Consider the following 16,750-nt stretch of genomic DNA (forward strand, 5'->3'; position numbering starts at 1 on the left):
ACAGTCTGTGTGTAAGATGTAAACCAAGTTTTATGCTCCTGATAGAGATTGCTCTCAGTTAATTACTTACATCTGTTAAAACTTTGCCAGCAGTTCTTATTTGTTAATTACAAGAAAAGGTTAAACGTTCTGCCTGAGCTTAACTAATTAAGTACTACATCATGAAAGTGTATGGGGGAGTGGATGTATAGAAAAAAGTATTAAAGATGAGCAACGACATACACACAGGGAGCCTGCACGGAATAATACATGAACGGTGCTGAAAACAAAAAATAGCAGCTGCAGCACATGTAGACAAGAGCAGGTGTCCTTGGTATTTAAAACTTTAAATGTTAAAAATATTAAATTTTAAACTGGAATTCCAAAATCAAATTGACAAGCGTGTGTTGGCAAGATTTTAAACAAAACGGACAGGCTGATGTTTTAGATTTTGGACTATGTGCAGTGTGACAGCTACATAGTGAAAAATACACCTGATGGTGGCCCATTATGACCGAAACATGTAGTGTAGAGGAAGAAAAGACAAAGAACTACAACCAAATAAATTGTTGCATTCATGATGGCATTTGTGTTAATACATATAGAAGTATAGATCCATGTGTGAATTATAGTTTATTATAAAAATGTGATGTGCTCTTGAAGTATTCTTATATGAATATAAATGTTTTAAAAACTGGGTCTTGATTTGTTAGTATGAGCATTGTTTAGGTGAACTCATTCAACTGGCTGTCTGCTGGCAGTGCTGTGAATGGGTTTCAACTGAACAGCCCTCACACATGAGTATGTAGTTGATGTTGAATGTTAATATAAGTTTAATTACTTTAACCTTAGAGCGAGGGAGACAGTCTGATCTTTCAAAAGCAGCAGTTATTCAAGGAACATGCCAAGATATGTGCCCTGAAAAGGAACGTTACCAAAGGGAGTCCAGACATCAAGTAGCTTTGTATGAATACCTAACAGATGCAAATAAGGTAAGTATGAAATAAACGTGATTTTTTTTTTTTGTTTTCAAGAGAAAGATGTGTCACCTCATAACTAAAGAATGTCTTGGCCAACCACAAGAAAAATTCCGATTATCATGTGTTATATTGAATGGCCAGATTCCAAAATTTGAATTATTTTGCATATTATCCACTGTATATGGCTGATATTGATGTTAATTGATGATTATGTTACAATAATTTATTCTTACAGGAGGTGGTTATGGATCATGCACTTGCAGTGAAACAGTATTCCAGAAGTTCTGCTGATCAGGAAGAACCCCTTCCACATGAGTTAAGACCTCCCCCTATCCTCCGTATGACAATGGATTATCTTTTAGCAAAAGTCATGGATTGTGATGATAAAGAAGAAAACTTGGGTGACTGGTACCATTTCTTATGGGATCGCACTCGAGGGATAAGAAAGGTACATAATTATATAAGACTAAATTACTTATCAAATCAAACAAAATGGAATTTTCAGCCACACCATGTCCAGTTTTCTTGGCTGTTGTTTTAAAAGTATGTACATATGAATGAAGTTAAAGTTTTCACAGAGGTGTATTTTCTTACTGTTAGTAATTCCCTAGGTACTTGCATTAATGAAGTTAGGCAGTTCTTCCATAAATATATAAATGTCTCCTTTATTTAAAAATTCAGAAATAGAAAATTTGGTATCCAGCAATAGTTTTTCTCAAGTAATCTGTTAGTGCTGAGGAGGATGGTAGGTTATATGTGGCATGATTGAACATGAAGTGGAAGTTACATTTGACAGTAACATGCATATATATTTGAAATAAATGAAACACAGCTACACCTTAGCTTGGAACAAAATTATTAAGGAACAAATTGTACAACTGAGGAAGAACATGAAATATGAAACGATACAAAGTAGATCAAGTCTAATGAAACCAAAACAGACCACCAGTCGTCAACTATCTTGAGGCCTGAAAGCCCCCAGTTTATGGGGAGCAGAAGAAACTTTCCTCAGTAGACCAGGGCATAGCCCAAGTTCTCACTTGGGAGGAATACAGAGCCAAAACGGTTTTTGAACCATGGGAGAAGTCCTGGCCTGTGCAAGCACTCAGTTTGAGAACCAGGGTAGGAGAGAGGCAAGAGTAGGGTGAAGCATGTGCATGAGGTGTATATATTGGATTTATGGTCAGGCCAGATGGAAGGATGACAGCGTGTATTTTCCACATGATGTAGCCTCCCCCACAGCCATAGGTCTGGGGTTCATAAGGAGTGTAGACTTCCCCAAAAGCACAGTACTAGAGACATCAGCTTTCTGACACTACAAGTCTTTATGGCTGTAACTTCATAGTTCACATCTTCTTCAGGGACAGAGGGTGTGGTCCTGGGCAGATGTCTACCAACAGTCTGTCACATTTTCCTCCTTCACTGCACTCCGAGACAAAGATACAAGATACCAGTGACAGGGGGAATATCTTGCCAATGAAGATCTCAGAATATAGAGCCAGAAACTCATGCTGAGCATGACAGCCACATACAAGGTGCATTCCATGAGAATCATTCACACATGGCACATGTCATGTGATGATGATGATGATGATGATGTTGGAGGGGAAGGCCTAAGATTGCTGTATGAAACTCAAACATATGGGATTAGAGACCATAAGAAAATGTAAAAGTCAAGTAACAACAGTTAGGAATTAAATATATATAATTAGAAATAAAAACCAAACCAGCACATGCTGAACATGCATGTGGCCCAAAGCTGCTGTCTAAACGGGGTTGGGGTTCCCAGATCTAAGATCAGTAGTAGATCGGATCAGATCTTTAGAGTCTTTAAAGAAAGGACCCTTCCCCAAGTAATAGTAACCTAACATTGCTAGTCTCAGCTTGAAAGATGGGCTTGGGTGAAGAAATTCCTCAACTTGGGATGGACTAGCAGTACAGTGACTGGTGTAAGAAAGGTTTCAGTGCATAGGGGTTTGTGCCATCAGTAAGATAACTTTGCACAGATCTTGCATCTGGCATCATTGAAAGAATGTTGTTCCTGTAAAAAACTTAATCACCAAACTTGAAAGGATGAGGAATCCTACCCTGGTTATACCCTCTGGCAGGGACCTCATGATTATGGAACAAGCTTCAACAGACACTCCCCCATAGCCTGCGGATACTGCCTCTAGTGTAGGTACCCAGGAGGGAGGTCCAGACTGATGCTCTAAAATCTGTTATTCAGCTAATCACACAATGGAAATGTTATCACCTTCAAAGTGGTCCCTTCCCCAACCCCTGCACAGCTCTATGTGAATTTTCAACAGTTGGAAGCAATGCTGTAGGTCCTTTTCTGATAGCTTCTTCATTGCCTCTGTCGCCTATGTCTTCACTGCATATATGGACTCAAAAACAGGTTCCTTTTAATGCAGACTTGATCTTTGGAAATAAAGAAAAAGTCACACGAGGCTACGTCACGTGAGTAGGGTGGATGTTCCAACACTGGGATCTCGTGCTTCACCAGAAACATCTTGACAGGCAGTGTATTGTGTGCTGGCATGTTGTCATGGTGAAGAATCCATGAGCCCTTCCACATTTCAGGTCTTTTTCTTCTCAACTGTTCACAAAGAATTGTCAGAACCTCCTTATAGAAGACCTGGTTAACAGTCTGACCTTCAGGCACCCAATCATTGTGAACAATCCCTTGGATATCAAATAAATAATCATCATTGCTTTGAAATTTGACTTGGCCTTCCGTGCCTCTTTTTTTTCTTGGTGACCTGGGACTCTTTTAATGCATGGATTGGTGCATAGGTTCTGGGTCATACCGAAAAAACCATTAGTCATCACAAGTTATTACATTTCCTAAAAAGTTTGGATCATTTTCAGTGTTTTGAAAGATGTCAGCACAATTGTTCATTCAAGTTTCCTTTTGCTCAGGAGTGAGGATTCTTGGCACCGTCTTCGAGCACTTTTTTATGTTAAAATGTTCATGTAAAATCTCTCAAACTCTTTCTTTATCAATGTTAGTTAAGTCAGCAACTGCTCAAATGCTCAGGCAACAATTTTTTCGAACAATTTCACCGAATTTTTCAATGTTTGCATCTGTTTTTGATGTGCAAGGCCAACCAGGACATGGATCATCTTTGATCTCTCCCCTTTCCCTCTTTAAATCTTTTGAACCGCTTGAAAATTTGAGTATGGGATAGACATTCATCACCATAAACTTCCATCAACAAACTGTATGTTTCTATATAGGATTTTCCAAGTTTTGTGAAGAATTTCACACTGACACATTGCTCTACTTTAACACTCAACGTAATTCTAATAGAGCTCAGATACACGGTCTGCTTCAAACAAAGGTTGCTACCACACTGTTGGTCACATGTCCTTTGAAGATGTAAGGTAAGGTAAATTTCACACCATGGAATATCAGATTGAGATGATCAGTGGGTATTTGTGCACCTGTAGCTTTTCTAAAAAGGACACATTGTTATTGATACAAATTTCAGTCCATACAAAGTGCTGTAAGATGGTTTGATGCTTGCAACAGGGGAGTCTGACGATAGGCCTGATTGAGATCTTAGATGGTGAAATACCTTGCTTTAGAAAAGCATTTGTGTGTGGAATTAATTTGTGGCAGTGGTACTTACCAAGTAATTGTAATGGAGTTAGAGCAGTAAACTCTGCCACATCCAAAAATCAGACCGTCAAAAGTACAATGTTCCCACATTGTAACATTATAAATTTACTTGGGCATCTCCAGGTGGAAAGACGAGCAAATTGATATTTTGGCAGATAGGAGACAGCATACAAATGTGCTTGATGTCTCATCATTCAGTACAGCAGATTGTGATAATGACCACTACCTGGTGGTGGCAAAAGTTAGGGAGAGACTGGCAGTGAGTAAACAAACAACACTCAGATTTTGTGTGGAGAGGTTCAATCTCAAGAAATTAAATGAGGTAGAAGGGGAACAGCAGTTCTGGTTGAAATCTCAAATAGGTTTTCAGCTTTGGAAAACTTGGTTGCTGAGGTGAATATTAATAGAGCTCAGGAAACTGTCAGAGAGGATATCAACATTTCAGCCCAAGAGAGTGTAAGTTATTGGGAAATGAAGAAGCATAGGCCATAATTCAACAGTTGATGCTCAGAATTATTAGATCAAAGGAAACATGCCTAATTGTAGTGGTTAGAGGATCCAGGCAAAATAAATGGGGATAATCTGAACAATATATGTAATTCATATTCCAGCTCATCCTTAAACAGAACCTTTGGATTCATCATGAGTAAATGGCAGGCTGCTATCCATTGCTTCTGAGCATATGCATAAGAAAGTACAAAATATTATTACTGGTATGTAAAGAAGGGGCTCAACTAAACTGCACTTGATAGTGCTTGCAGATTTACTGAGAAGTTTATGTAAGCAGAGCACTAAATGCACTTTTGATTCATGTTTATAGACAGACCACTCTCTGCTACCACTTTAGACCACCATTCCTGCCTGCCTACTCTGTTTACTGTGTTTCAGATTATATTCGTTATGTTTAACAATAACTTGGATATATATTTGAATTAAACAGAACACAAATACTACTTACATTTAACACAGTTACAAAGGAACAAATTATGCAACTCAGAAAAACTTGAAATATGAAATGAAACAAAGTAGACCAAGTCTAATGAAACCAGAATGGCCCACCTATCATCTGCCATCTCTTGGCCCAAAAACCCCCAGTTTATAGGAATGCAACAAACATGCCTTGGTATACTGGCATATGGCCTGCTCACTCAGGAGGAAGACAACCCCCAAAAAGTTCTGAATAACAGGACCAGACAAGAATTTAGAGTGAACTTTGCAATTCATGGTCTTGCAAGCTGTCAGCTTGAGGACCAGCACCAGCTCAGGCAGAAAGACTAAGGGGAGGAGTGAGGCAGATTTAGAAGTATGCATGTGCACAAGACCCATTTACTGGATTTATGGTCGGGCCAGATGGGTCTGTGGAACTTCATTGTCACAGTACAAAGATTTTACATTAATCTGCAATAGTTTGAGAGTTATGGCATTTGTGCTGCCCTAGGCCAGCCATGTTTGCCATTTCTTTTCGCTGACACGTTTTTGAGTTCATTACAGGTTGATAGTTTGTCTTGGCCAGTGCTTAACTTTTTGAACTGCTCCAATATTTCTTATAATGGTGGATTCATATCTAGTTCAATTTTTCACACCAGTTGTATCTTTTATTTTGTTTGGAGCAATTATTGTCAGTAGGCACTTAAGGTTCAGAATTACTGGGCTTTCAGAGTCCATTGTCCAGTGTTCTGATACCTAGAAAACACAACGTTTCAGAAACTGGATCTGTTTCCATTCTCAGGTAAAGGGGATAGACTGTTTGGTCCCTTAGAAAGAGGCAACCTCAGTCACCGGACAACCCATGTGAGTTTCACTACAGATACGGAAACGCCTGAGGCCAGGTTTTGTCAAGGGGAGATAACAGGGAAACCTGCTAAGGTTGAGGGGGAAGTATAGAAGCTCTTTTCCAAACACAAAACTACTCTTCCTACTGATCTAAAACACAAGTTGACTCCATACCACAGCAAACCTCCACGTCTGTATGGTCTTCCCAAGAGTCACAGAGTGGACATTCCTCTGAGGTCTATAGGGAGTTCTGTTCATTTCGCTTGCTGTGTTTTGGCCAGTTTAACTCTGTGAGATACTGAGTCCTCTTGCTGGAGAATTGAAATCCTTCGTTAAGAATTTGGACCACTTCGTACATTTGTTGAAGTCTACAAATCTTCAATCTCTAGATATCCTCGTTAGCTTTGACATCAGTCTTTTCACTAATGTACCAGTCAACGAAGCCCTACAAGTCATCAGAAACAAGCTCCATAACAGTGTCACACTGGCAGAACAGTCTGTCTTGCAGGTCCAAGCCATCATGGAGCTGCTGGAGGTTTGCTTGAGAACCACTTATTTTCAGATGGATGACAAGTTCTTCCAACAAAAATATGGCATGGCTATGGGTACTTCTCTTTCACCCATCATTAGTAACATCTTCGTGGAGCATTTTGAGAAATTGGCTCTTGACTTGACACTGCACATGCCATCGCTTCTCTGTGGTGCATTGATGGCACATTTGTGATCTGGGCTCATGGTCCAGAGTGGTTACAGAATTTCCTCAGCCACCTCAGTAGTTTAAGGCCTCCATCCAGTTCACTATGGAAATAATGTCAGACAGTGCAGTTCCCTTTTTGGATGTTCTGGTTATCAGGAAGGAGACAGCACTGGCCACCAAATCTGTCTACAGGAAACCCACCCACACTGGTCAATATCTCAACTTCGGCTCTAACCATCCACCACATGTGAAAAGAGGTTTGATTTGGAGTGTTCACAATAGAGCTTCCACCATATATCAAGAATGACAAGATCGGGTTAATGAAATTAGCAACCTGAGATGTGATCTTCAGCTCGGTGTTTATCCCCAAGGTTTCATTGACTTGGTCATTAATTCCAAGGGCAGCTGTAATCCAAATAAAGAGGAAAAGCCTCTGGACTCTGTGTATATTCCATGTGTGAAGGGTGTTTTGGAGAAGTTCAAATGTATAGGGAATCAGTATAACATTAGGATGGTCTTCAGAGCTGAACCCAATCTTAGGAATTCAGTCATGAAAACCAGGCCATAAAAGAGATTCACAACAGGCAGCACAGTACATCTGTAGCACTCCCCGTGAATGTGGCCAACGCTACATTGGCAAAAGAGGCAGACCTCTATCCATGCATCTCTGTGAACAAAGGCACATTCTCAAAGATGGTCTTCTAGAATAATCAAAATTAGCCCAACATACCTATAAAGAGGGTCATAGGATAGTCTGGGATGAAGCTAGGTTTTTGGAAATTGAAAGTCACAGCAGGTACAGGAAATACAAGGAATTGACCTGTATGGCATGCTCAGCCAATCTGATTAGACAACCCAGTTTGGACATTTCTCCCATTTGGATACCCCTTTTGCAGCCATGAGGCTACCAACTCAGAGAAGATCTATATGACGTGACGGATTCTTCATGGGTTTCTACAAGGTTTTAGTCTCGAATGTTCAGGTTTTACTCCACAGATGATGCTAATGGTAGGAACTTTATGTTTTCACAAATTCTCCATTTAATTCTATGAATTGGTGTTTATAGACTTGGTTTCTAGGCTAGATTTGTAGCATAAATTGCTACCTCCCTTTCTTGTGCATGCTTTATCACAAATTTTATTACATGTTTTCCTGTTATCTGTCTTTGACATAGCCTGGTTTCAGGTATTTAAATAGCTGTAGTTGTACTCAGATGGGTTGTTCAGTGATTGAGGTTAGCTGTTTCTAACAGACCCAACTGAGTAGGTGTCTCCACCAACACCTGAGAACGAGAACAGATCCAGTTATTGAAATGCTGGTTTTCTAGTTTTTAGAATACTGGACAGTGGCCAGATTTAAAAAACCCAGTAATTCTGTGTGTTATAAATCATTGTCAGAACCCTTTAGAACCCAGTTCAGATCTTGATGTCAGCTTTTTTTTTTCTCCTCGTGTGTTACATCATGTGACACAGCACTGCCTTCTTCCTGCAGCTTGCATGGAAGTAACTTGTGAATTACAAAACTTTCAGCTTCATGTATCTTTCTCGACCACCCCATTCCACTTCTGAGCTCACAGTGAGACCAAGACTGTGCTCTCCTTGTCTTTCACGCATGTTATAACTTTGAGAATGTTCAGCTCATAATGTGTACCAGGTGATTCTCTGCTTTTCTGGAAAGAATACGAAAAGGGGGATGGAGATTATTGAGGTTTTGAGAGAGAGAGAGAGATGCATGTGCTGGCCAAGCTTCTCCTCATTTAGTCCAGTGTCACTAATGTTTAATTGTATGTATAATGGTTGTTAATGCTGAGTGATTTTATCACTGTAAATTTTGAAGAATTTGTTATTTTTTCTGTTTTCTCTGCCAGAAAATATTTATTGCCGTCACATTTAAAATATTATTTTTTCATCGCTCCAGTGAAGGTCTACTGTGCTAAAATTTCTTTCTTATAAGACAGTGTTTTGTTTGCGTTTGCTAAAACTTTCAGTTACTTAAATGGAGTCCCACATTCATTTTTAGCCTACATTCCTTATTTGTAAAAAATAAAAGTTAGATTATGCAATTACCATGCTGTCTGTATGCCTCTGTAACTCTCCCCTCTCAACTTTTGAATGGGTGAACCAGTCTTTATGAAACTTGGTGTAAATATCATGGTATCTCAGCCCATCTCAGTAGCATACTTCACAAATCCCTCCCATCAGCCTGTGTGTCTAAATGCATATCCCCTTATGGTTGCTAGGCAATGGATCAGTAATGAATACGCATGCAGCAATAGAACTGTTGGATGCATCATTTTCTATGCAATCTGTATTGTATCAGAGGAAAGTAGGTGATTAGTTCTTCCCAGAACTTCTTGTTAATTTTCTAAGATAGACTTATGCAAAGGTTGTAAGTCCTAAGTGGTTGTTGGTACATGTATTAGGTTTGAACCAGTAAATACCCTAAGAAGGCATACTGCATGACACCAAATTTAAATTTCTGGCTGAGATATTCATATATTTGTGAGAAACTGCCTAAATTCATTAATTAGTATCTCAGGATTTATTAACAATAAGAAAATTGAAACTCTGGGAAAATTTCTGCTTTATGGGATATCTACATTTAGAATAAAAATCATAAAACTTGGTGGTGGCATGGTTGATGGCATTGTTTGATTTGACATGGAATGATTCATCTTTGTTTATTGCCCTGCAATTGTTCTGTATCATTAACATTTACTAGCGTAAAGCCCAATGTAATTACAACAAGAAAGTGTTGTGGTTATCAGCATAATTATTGAGTTTATGACAAAAAGAACTACCAAGAAAATAATTTCTGAATGCATGCAGTATGTTATATTTTAGCGTCCTGTTGCACTAATTTTCATCCATTATATGTATACAGTGGTCGTCTTGTAGTGCACACAATTTCACCTGTCACTTCACAACATGTTTCGGCAACACAGTGCCATCATCAGGTGTCCCAACTACGTCAATCTATTGCATTGCCTGCCTTCACATGTTTTCACCAACCATTTAAAAAGTATTTAAAAAGTCCGTGTTTGTCAACTTTGATAAATTTACACTCGCTAAAACTTGTTAAGATAATTCATCTTATGTAAGATGATATGATAAGATCATCATGATGATCAAGATGATTATGATAAGATGAATTATCTTAACAAGTTTTAGCGAGTGTAAGTTTATCAAAGTTGACAAACGCGGACTTTTTAAATACTTTTTAAATGGTTGGTGAAAACATGTGAAGGCAGGCAATGCAATAGATTGACGTAGTTGGGACACCTGATGATGGCACTGTGTTGCCGAAACATGTTGTGAAGTGACAGGTGAAATTGTGTGCACTACAGGATAAGATGAATTGTCTTAAGTTTTAGCGAGTGTAAATTTATCAAAGTTGACAAACACGGATTTTTTAAATACTTTTTAAATGGTTGGTGAAAACATATGAAGGCAGGCAATGCAATAGATTGACGTAGTTGGGACACCTGATGATGGCATTGTGTTGCCGAAACATGTTGTGAGGTGACAGGTGAAATTGTGTGCACTACAAGACGGCCACTGTATACATATAATGCATGCAGTATTTTTTGCCTATACAAACAAACTTCAACAGAAATACCTAATCTCGGTAAGCTGAAAAATTCTGACAAAAAGATACCTACATTTATACTGAAATACTAAAGATAGAGTGTAACATGCAATAAGCTATTGAGAGGTATGCTAGAACACATGTGACAAAGAGAGACACTGTACTGAGTCAAGCATGACTCCCACTGTTGTTTACTGCTGCCTTCTTTTTCTCCTATTTTCAGCTACAATTGACTGACAGTTAACATGTATAATGACAGAATAACAGCTGTTGACCTTTTGTACATAAGGAATCACTTGTAAAGTTTAATTTTGGGGGTTATGGAGCATGCAGAAAGTCCTGGACCTCACACAGAAAGACAAAACATATTGAAATATGTAATTTGTATTCTTTGCTCAGAACATTTTCTCTGTATTTCTCTATCAATATATTGCATGGGCATGATGATTTCTCTAAAACTGAAATATTTGTGTAGACACTGTTTATAAAACCCCACTTAGAATGTGACTTTTGGCTTTTCCTAGGACATAACACAACAAGAATTGTGTGATATGGATGCTGTAAGCTTAGTTGAGCAGTGTGCACGTTTCCATATCCACTGTTCTGAGAGGCTTGTGGCAGAAGATACAAGTGTGTTTGATAACAAGATCAACTCAGAAAATCTGACAAAATGTTTGCAGACTTTGAAATACATGTATCACGACATGTCCTTGAAAGGGATTGCTTGTCCAAATGAAGCAGAATTTAGAGGCTACATCATACTACTAAATTTGAACGACGCAAATTTTTTGTGGTATGTATTTAAGTTTATTTTTTTTTGTGTGTGTAGGAAGATGTGTGGTGTTTTACTCCGATTTGGTGTTCTGAGAGTAATAGAAAATTTTTAAATTGTGAGGCATCAGGTAAAATGTAATAACTACAAGACCAGAGATTCTACCCATCATGCCATATTGACCAATTTTGTGTTTTGGTTTGAGATTGATTAGATTGGCTACTTGACAAATATTTAGCATTATAAAGTTTTTATACTGTTTTGTGTTACATTTATTTTGGATTAACATTAGTGAACTTCATTGTATTTCTGACTACAAGTAATGGGTCAGCAGAACTGTCGGTAGTGTCCTTGAATCACTTGAATGACTGGGGACTCACCAACTATGCAGGATACTGTCATGTTCAGCATATTCACTAAAAGAGTATAGGCCTCTTTCCTTTGTATCATTATATTCAGATATTTAATTTTAATGTTTTCCTTTTAATCAGTTCTTTCCCTGCATACACTCCTCACTTCCCATGTAGATTGCCAACTGTCAGATGTGTATCCTTGTCATTTCATAATTATAATTTACAGCAGTCTTGGAATCACTTGTTGCTTGCTTTTAATGAAAATAAATTATTCTTTGCAGTTAATGACTAACAGGTATCGGTGTCCATACGTGCACTCTAACTTGTTGAGACAAGATAAATTGCTGGAGAGTTACTGTATGTAATTAACTCCAGGGTACATCTCTCCTTCCTTGAGCTATTCAGACACTCAAGCAAATCCATGACTGTATGGTACCCCAGGGTTTGGTCAGTGTGGACTGAGCAAATTGGTTCAAACAGTAATGCTTGTATTCGTGACACTATCTCTCATGGTTGAGAGGACATTTTTTGTAATTTCCTCAATCCTTGCAGGCTGATTCCAGCACCATACCTCCACATTCCCTGGTTCATTATACACTGATCATGCTGTCATCCTACACTGTATTGTGCAGTCTAGATTACAGACAGCACATTGAGTGAATCACAAGTAAAAGATGTCATTACTGTGATCACCAAAGTACTTCGTCCTGAGACGGTTTAATCGAGTGCATGCTTTTCAGATCCTAGTTGTTAAAAGTCACTTTAATTATCATCTTCCTATATGTGTCTATGTCTCCTTTTTTCCCCCTGCTCAGGTTTAGCAGTCACAACATCCCCTTAAGCCCTGCATTCTCTCATGTATGTTCCATATCATATCCTGTTATCTCTTGATTTAATCACCTTAACATTGTATGAAGCTATTCATTATTTGACTTTTTGCAGGCATTTGTTACTTCTTTCTTAAGTCTAAGTATGCATCTTAAATAGTTATTCATAGATGTTTTTCTGTTTACTATGCATGTAAATTGTAATAAGTTTAAACTAAAACTCTTCATCAGGTAAGTGTTGGATTAATTTAGCATTTCCTTACAAAACCACTAGAAATGTTGTTTTGCTTCATATCAATTTTGAATAAGTTTTGTTGATAGTTGTTGTTTTACATCATCTTTTTGTTGCAGGGAACTCAAAGAACTAAGTGCAGAAATAATCAATTCTGAACCAGTAAGATTTGCTGTTGAGGTGTCTCTTGCTTTGAGCATGGATAATTATGTTCGATTCTTTAAGCTAGTAAGGTACACAACATACCTAAATGCCTGTATCTTGCTGCGGTATTTCTATCAGGTCCGTTCCAAGGCTCTTTTCTCAATTCTGAAGTCACATTGTTCCAGGAGCAAGCAGTCTGTTGTGAGTATACCTCTGGGTAATTGGAAAATTCTTGCATTTTAATCTCTTAGTCATTACTTTCTGTGAATTAGAATTTCAGGCTGTCTAATAAATAAGTTTAATTTAAAACATTTAAATCTTTGAAGCAGTTTTTGGGTATGTTTATATATGAAAAAATAGGTAATATTTGTTTATGTTTATCTCCTTAAAGCCTGAGTATTGACAAATGAATATTACATTCATCAAGGAAGAACTTATTAATGTAAAAAGTAATATTTTATTTGCTATTTACTAATGGTAAGTTTTGGAAGGAAATGACCTTCCTTTTTATGATTTGTTTGCCCATGGTACCTGTAAAAAACATTTGGAAACATTTTGCAAATCATGAAGAGAAGGAAATTTTTCTCAATTTGATACTGTATTTTTCTGTGGATTAAAATATACTACTTAACCCTCATGACAAGTTGATTGATGCTAATGTTTCCATTCATTAACTAACTAACTTCATGGAACTGATCCCTTCTTGAGAAGCTCAAGAACTTCCCAACAGTTTATGGAACCTGTATGTAGGTTCATTACCGTGTTCACAAGAGCCCTCCATTGGTCCCCATCCTGAGCCATATCAGTCCAGTCAATACCACCCCATCGTATAAAATCCAATTTAATAATATCCACCCACCTATGTCTTGGTCTTCCTAGTGGTCTTTTTCCTTCTGGCTTTCCCACCAATATCCTATATGCATTCTTCTTCCCCATTTGTACTACATGCCCTCCCCATTTCACCCCTCTTGACCTGGTCATTCTAATTATATGAGGGAGTCGGTAAATAGGTTGCAAACGGATACAAAACATAAACATGTGATATATGAATGTGCAAAAACATTTATTTCTCATCATATCCTCCACCAACATTGATACACTTATCCCTTTGCTTTATTGGTGTGTCAAAACCCGCAGCATAGAAGCCTTTTGACTATTGTCTCAAAGATTTCCACACCTACATTTCAACCTCTTCATCATCAGCGAAACATTTGCCACCAAGGTGGTTTTTTAGTAAGCCAAACAGATGGAGGTCACTAGAGGCCAAGTTTGGGCCGTTGGGTGGATGTCCAAGAATTTCCCATTGTAGTTGTTGAATTCTCACCTGGCTTGCTCTGGTTGTATGTGGTCTGGCATTGTCATAATGAAGCAGTACACCTCTTGCCAGTTGGCCTGGATGTTTTCTGTGAGTTGAATCCTAAACCTTCAACAGAACTTCACAGTAGGATGCAAAATTCACATTTTCATCACATTTCTGAAAATGGGCTAACATTACTCCCTTAGAATCCCAAAACACCTTCCCATCTGATGGCTTAACCTGAAACTTTTTGTCTGATGGTGAACTGGAATATATCCATTGCATTGAAGCATGTTTTGGTTCTGGTTGGTAGTGATGCACCCATGATTCAACCCCAGTAACAATCCTGCTAAGCATTTCTTTTCCTTCATCTGCATACTGTAGGAGATGTAAGGACAGACACATTCAGTTCATTTTTTCTGAATCCTTAAGTTTCAAGGCACTCACCATGTGCATACTTTTCAAAACATCAAACAGTCATACATTATACTGTATGCTAAACCATAGGAACACCTTACTGAAGTGACTACGCTGCCTGTTCTTAACTGCCACACAGTTCCTTCTATTGTAATCTCCACAGGGTGACCTGATCGGTGTTCGTCTGCAACTTCAAACCGTCCTTGAGAGAATTTCTTGACTCAGTTGTGAACCGGTTATGACAAACACTTCCCACCATAAACAGGAAACATTAAATTATGAATAAACATTGAATTTAGTCCTTTTGCCCCCCCCCACCCACAAAAAAGAAGAAGAAACACAACAGAAAACTGATCTTCAGTAGTACACTCTTCAAGCACAGTTGCCATTTTGACTACTGAAACCAGCCTCTGAACATGTGCATGCACATCTGCTACCTAGTCTTCTTTTTTAAGTGTAGGAAAAAACATTGTAAATACAAAAAATGCCTAGGCAATGCCCATCCGGCCTTCTGTAGCACGCTCTAATAAACATCTTCTATAATAGTGGTAACCTCACGAATGTTAATATAGATCTTGACTTAAATCTGTGAGTATACTGTAAATAATGAGTACAATTACTTCTACTTTTTTTACATATCTGTTTTATATAAATATAGGAATGTTGTTTATGAAGTAACAGACACCTTGCAGAAATCTTCTTTCTTCTAGCCTTAAGAGCTCTGTAACTGGTTTTAGGTAATGCTTTCTGCTGTTCTCAGACAAGATGTCCATCATTGTTGCCCGTTGGTCCTCTTACTGTTTAGAGTCCCAGAAGATATGTTCCTCTGTTTGCAGCCCATCACCACATCTGCATTCAGCCGTGTACACGGTGTTAAATCTGTTTAGGCTTGCTTTAAGACTGGTGCGTTCCGCTCTCATACAGTTTACTGACACGAAGGCACAGCGGTTCATTTTTATCTCTCAGAACCACGCTACCTAGTCTGTCATGAGGATGGACTGTGCTGCTACCTAGTGATTTACTTACTTACTCACTCACTCACTCACTCATGGAGCTGAGCCCTTCTTGAGGAGCTGCCAATTCTGCAGCTGCTGAAGAATTTTATCAGCATTTTATGGAACCTGAAGGTTCATTACCGTGTTCACAAGAGTCCTCCACTGGTCCCTGTCCTGAGCCAGATCAATCCAATCCATACCATCCCATCTTATCTCTCTACGATCCATTTTCATATGGTCCACCCACCTATGACTTGGTCTTCCATGTGGTCCATTTCCATCTGGCTTTCCCACCAGTATCATATTTGCATTTCTCTTCTCCCCCATTCATGCTACATGCCCTACCCACCTCATCATCCTTGACTTGATCGTTGTAATTATACTTGGAGAAGAGTACAAGTTATGAAGCTCCTGATTATGTAGTTTTCTCCAACCTCCTGTCTCTTCATCTCTCTTCAGTCCAAATATTCTCCTCAACACCCTCAGTCTGTGTTCCTCACCAAGTTTCACACCCATACAGAATCACAGGCAAAATTATAGTTCTGTATATTCTAATTTTTATGTGTTTTGACAGCGGACAAGAAGACAAATGGTTCTGAACTGAATGGTATCAAGCATTACCTGAGTTCAAGCTTCTCTTATTTTCATCCTGAATCAGGTTTTTATTTGTTATAGTCGTTCCCAAATATCTGAACTGTGCCACATTCTCAAAACATCTATTACCTGTCTCTATGTCATGATTTTGCCCTGCATTTCAGTGACGAGACAGCAACATATCAGCCTCTCATCTGTTCCCTAAAAAACCCCCCACCCCGGGACATGAAGCCAGATCCACAAGGCTACACAGGCCATGACCGACTAACATAGCAACCCCCACCCCACCCCCCCACCTTAAGGATTAGTGCCCTCCCTTTAACCTTGCCTTTCTCTCCCCCTGAGACAATATCTTATACAAAACCCTGCTTCTGTTCCCAGTCCCTTCCCCCCCTCCCACTCCACTGATTTCCCATGTATACTTCCCCCCCCCCTCCCTCTCCTCCTCCCCCCTCGCTCTGTTCTTTTCCCACACCA

General features: G+C 38.7%; 1 protein-coding gene across 2 annotated transcripts in view; it reads left to right on the forward strand.

Moving 5' to 3' along the window:
• Positions 1–831: 831 nt before the first annotated feature.
• LOC111870657 overlaps positions 832–16,750 on the forward strand; it is a gene marked incomplete at its 5' end in the record, with an annotated part of 78,013 nt that continues 62,094 nt past the window's right edge. For both annotated transcript variants that reach the window (XM_023863127.2, XM_023863128.2), the window contains 4 exon segments: positions 832–971; positions 1,195–1,407; positions 11,167–11,435; positions 12,946–13,171. In XM_023863127.2, the coding sequence (XP_023718895.2) occupies positions 832–971; positions 1,195–1,407; positions 11,167–11,435; positions 12,946–13,171 (848 nt within the window).

The sequence above is a fragment of the Cryptotermes secundus genome, unplaced genomic scaffold (genome assembly GCF_002891405.2).
Source record: "Cryptotermes secundus unplaced genomic scaffold, Csec_1.0 scaffold628, whole genome shotgun sequence".
Taxonomy (NCBI): Eukaryota; Metazoa; Arthropoda; class Insecta; order Blattodea; family Kalotermitidae; genus Cryptotermes; species Cryptotermes secundus.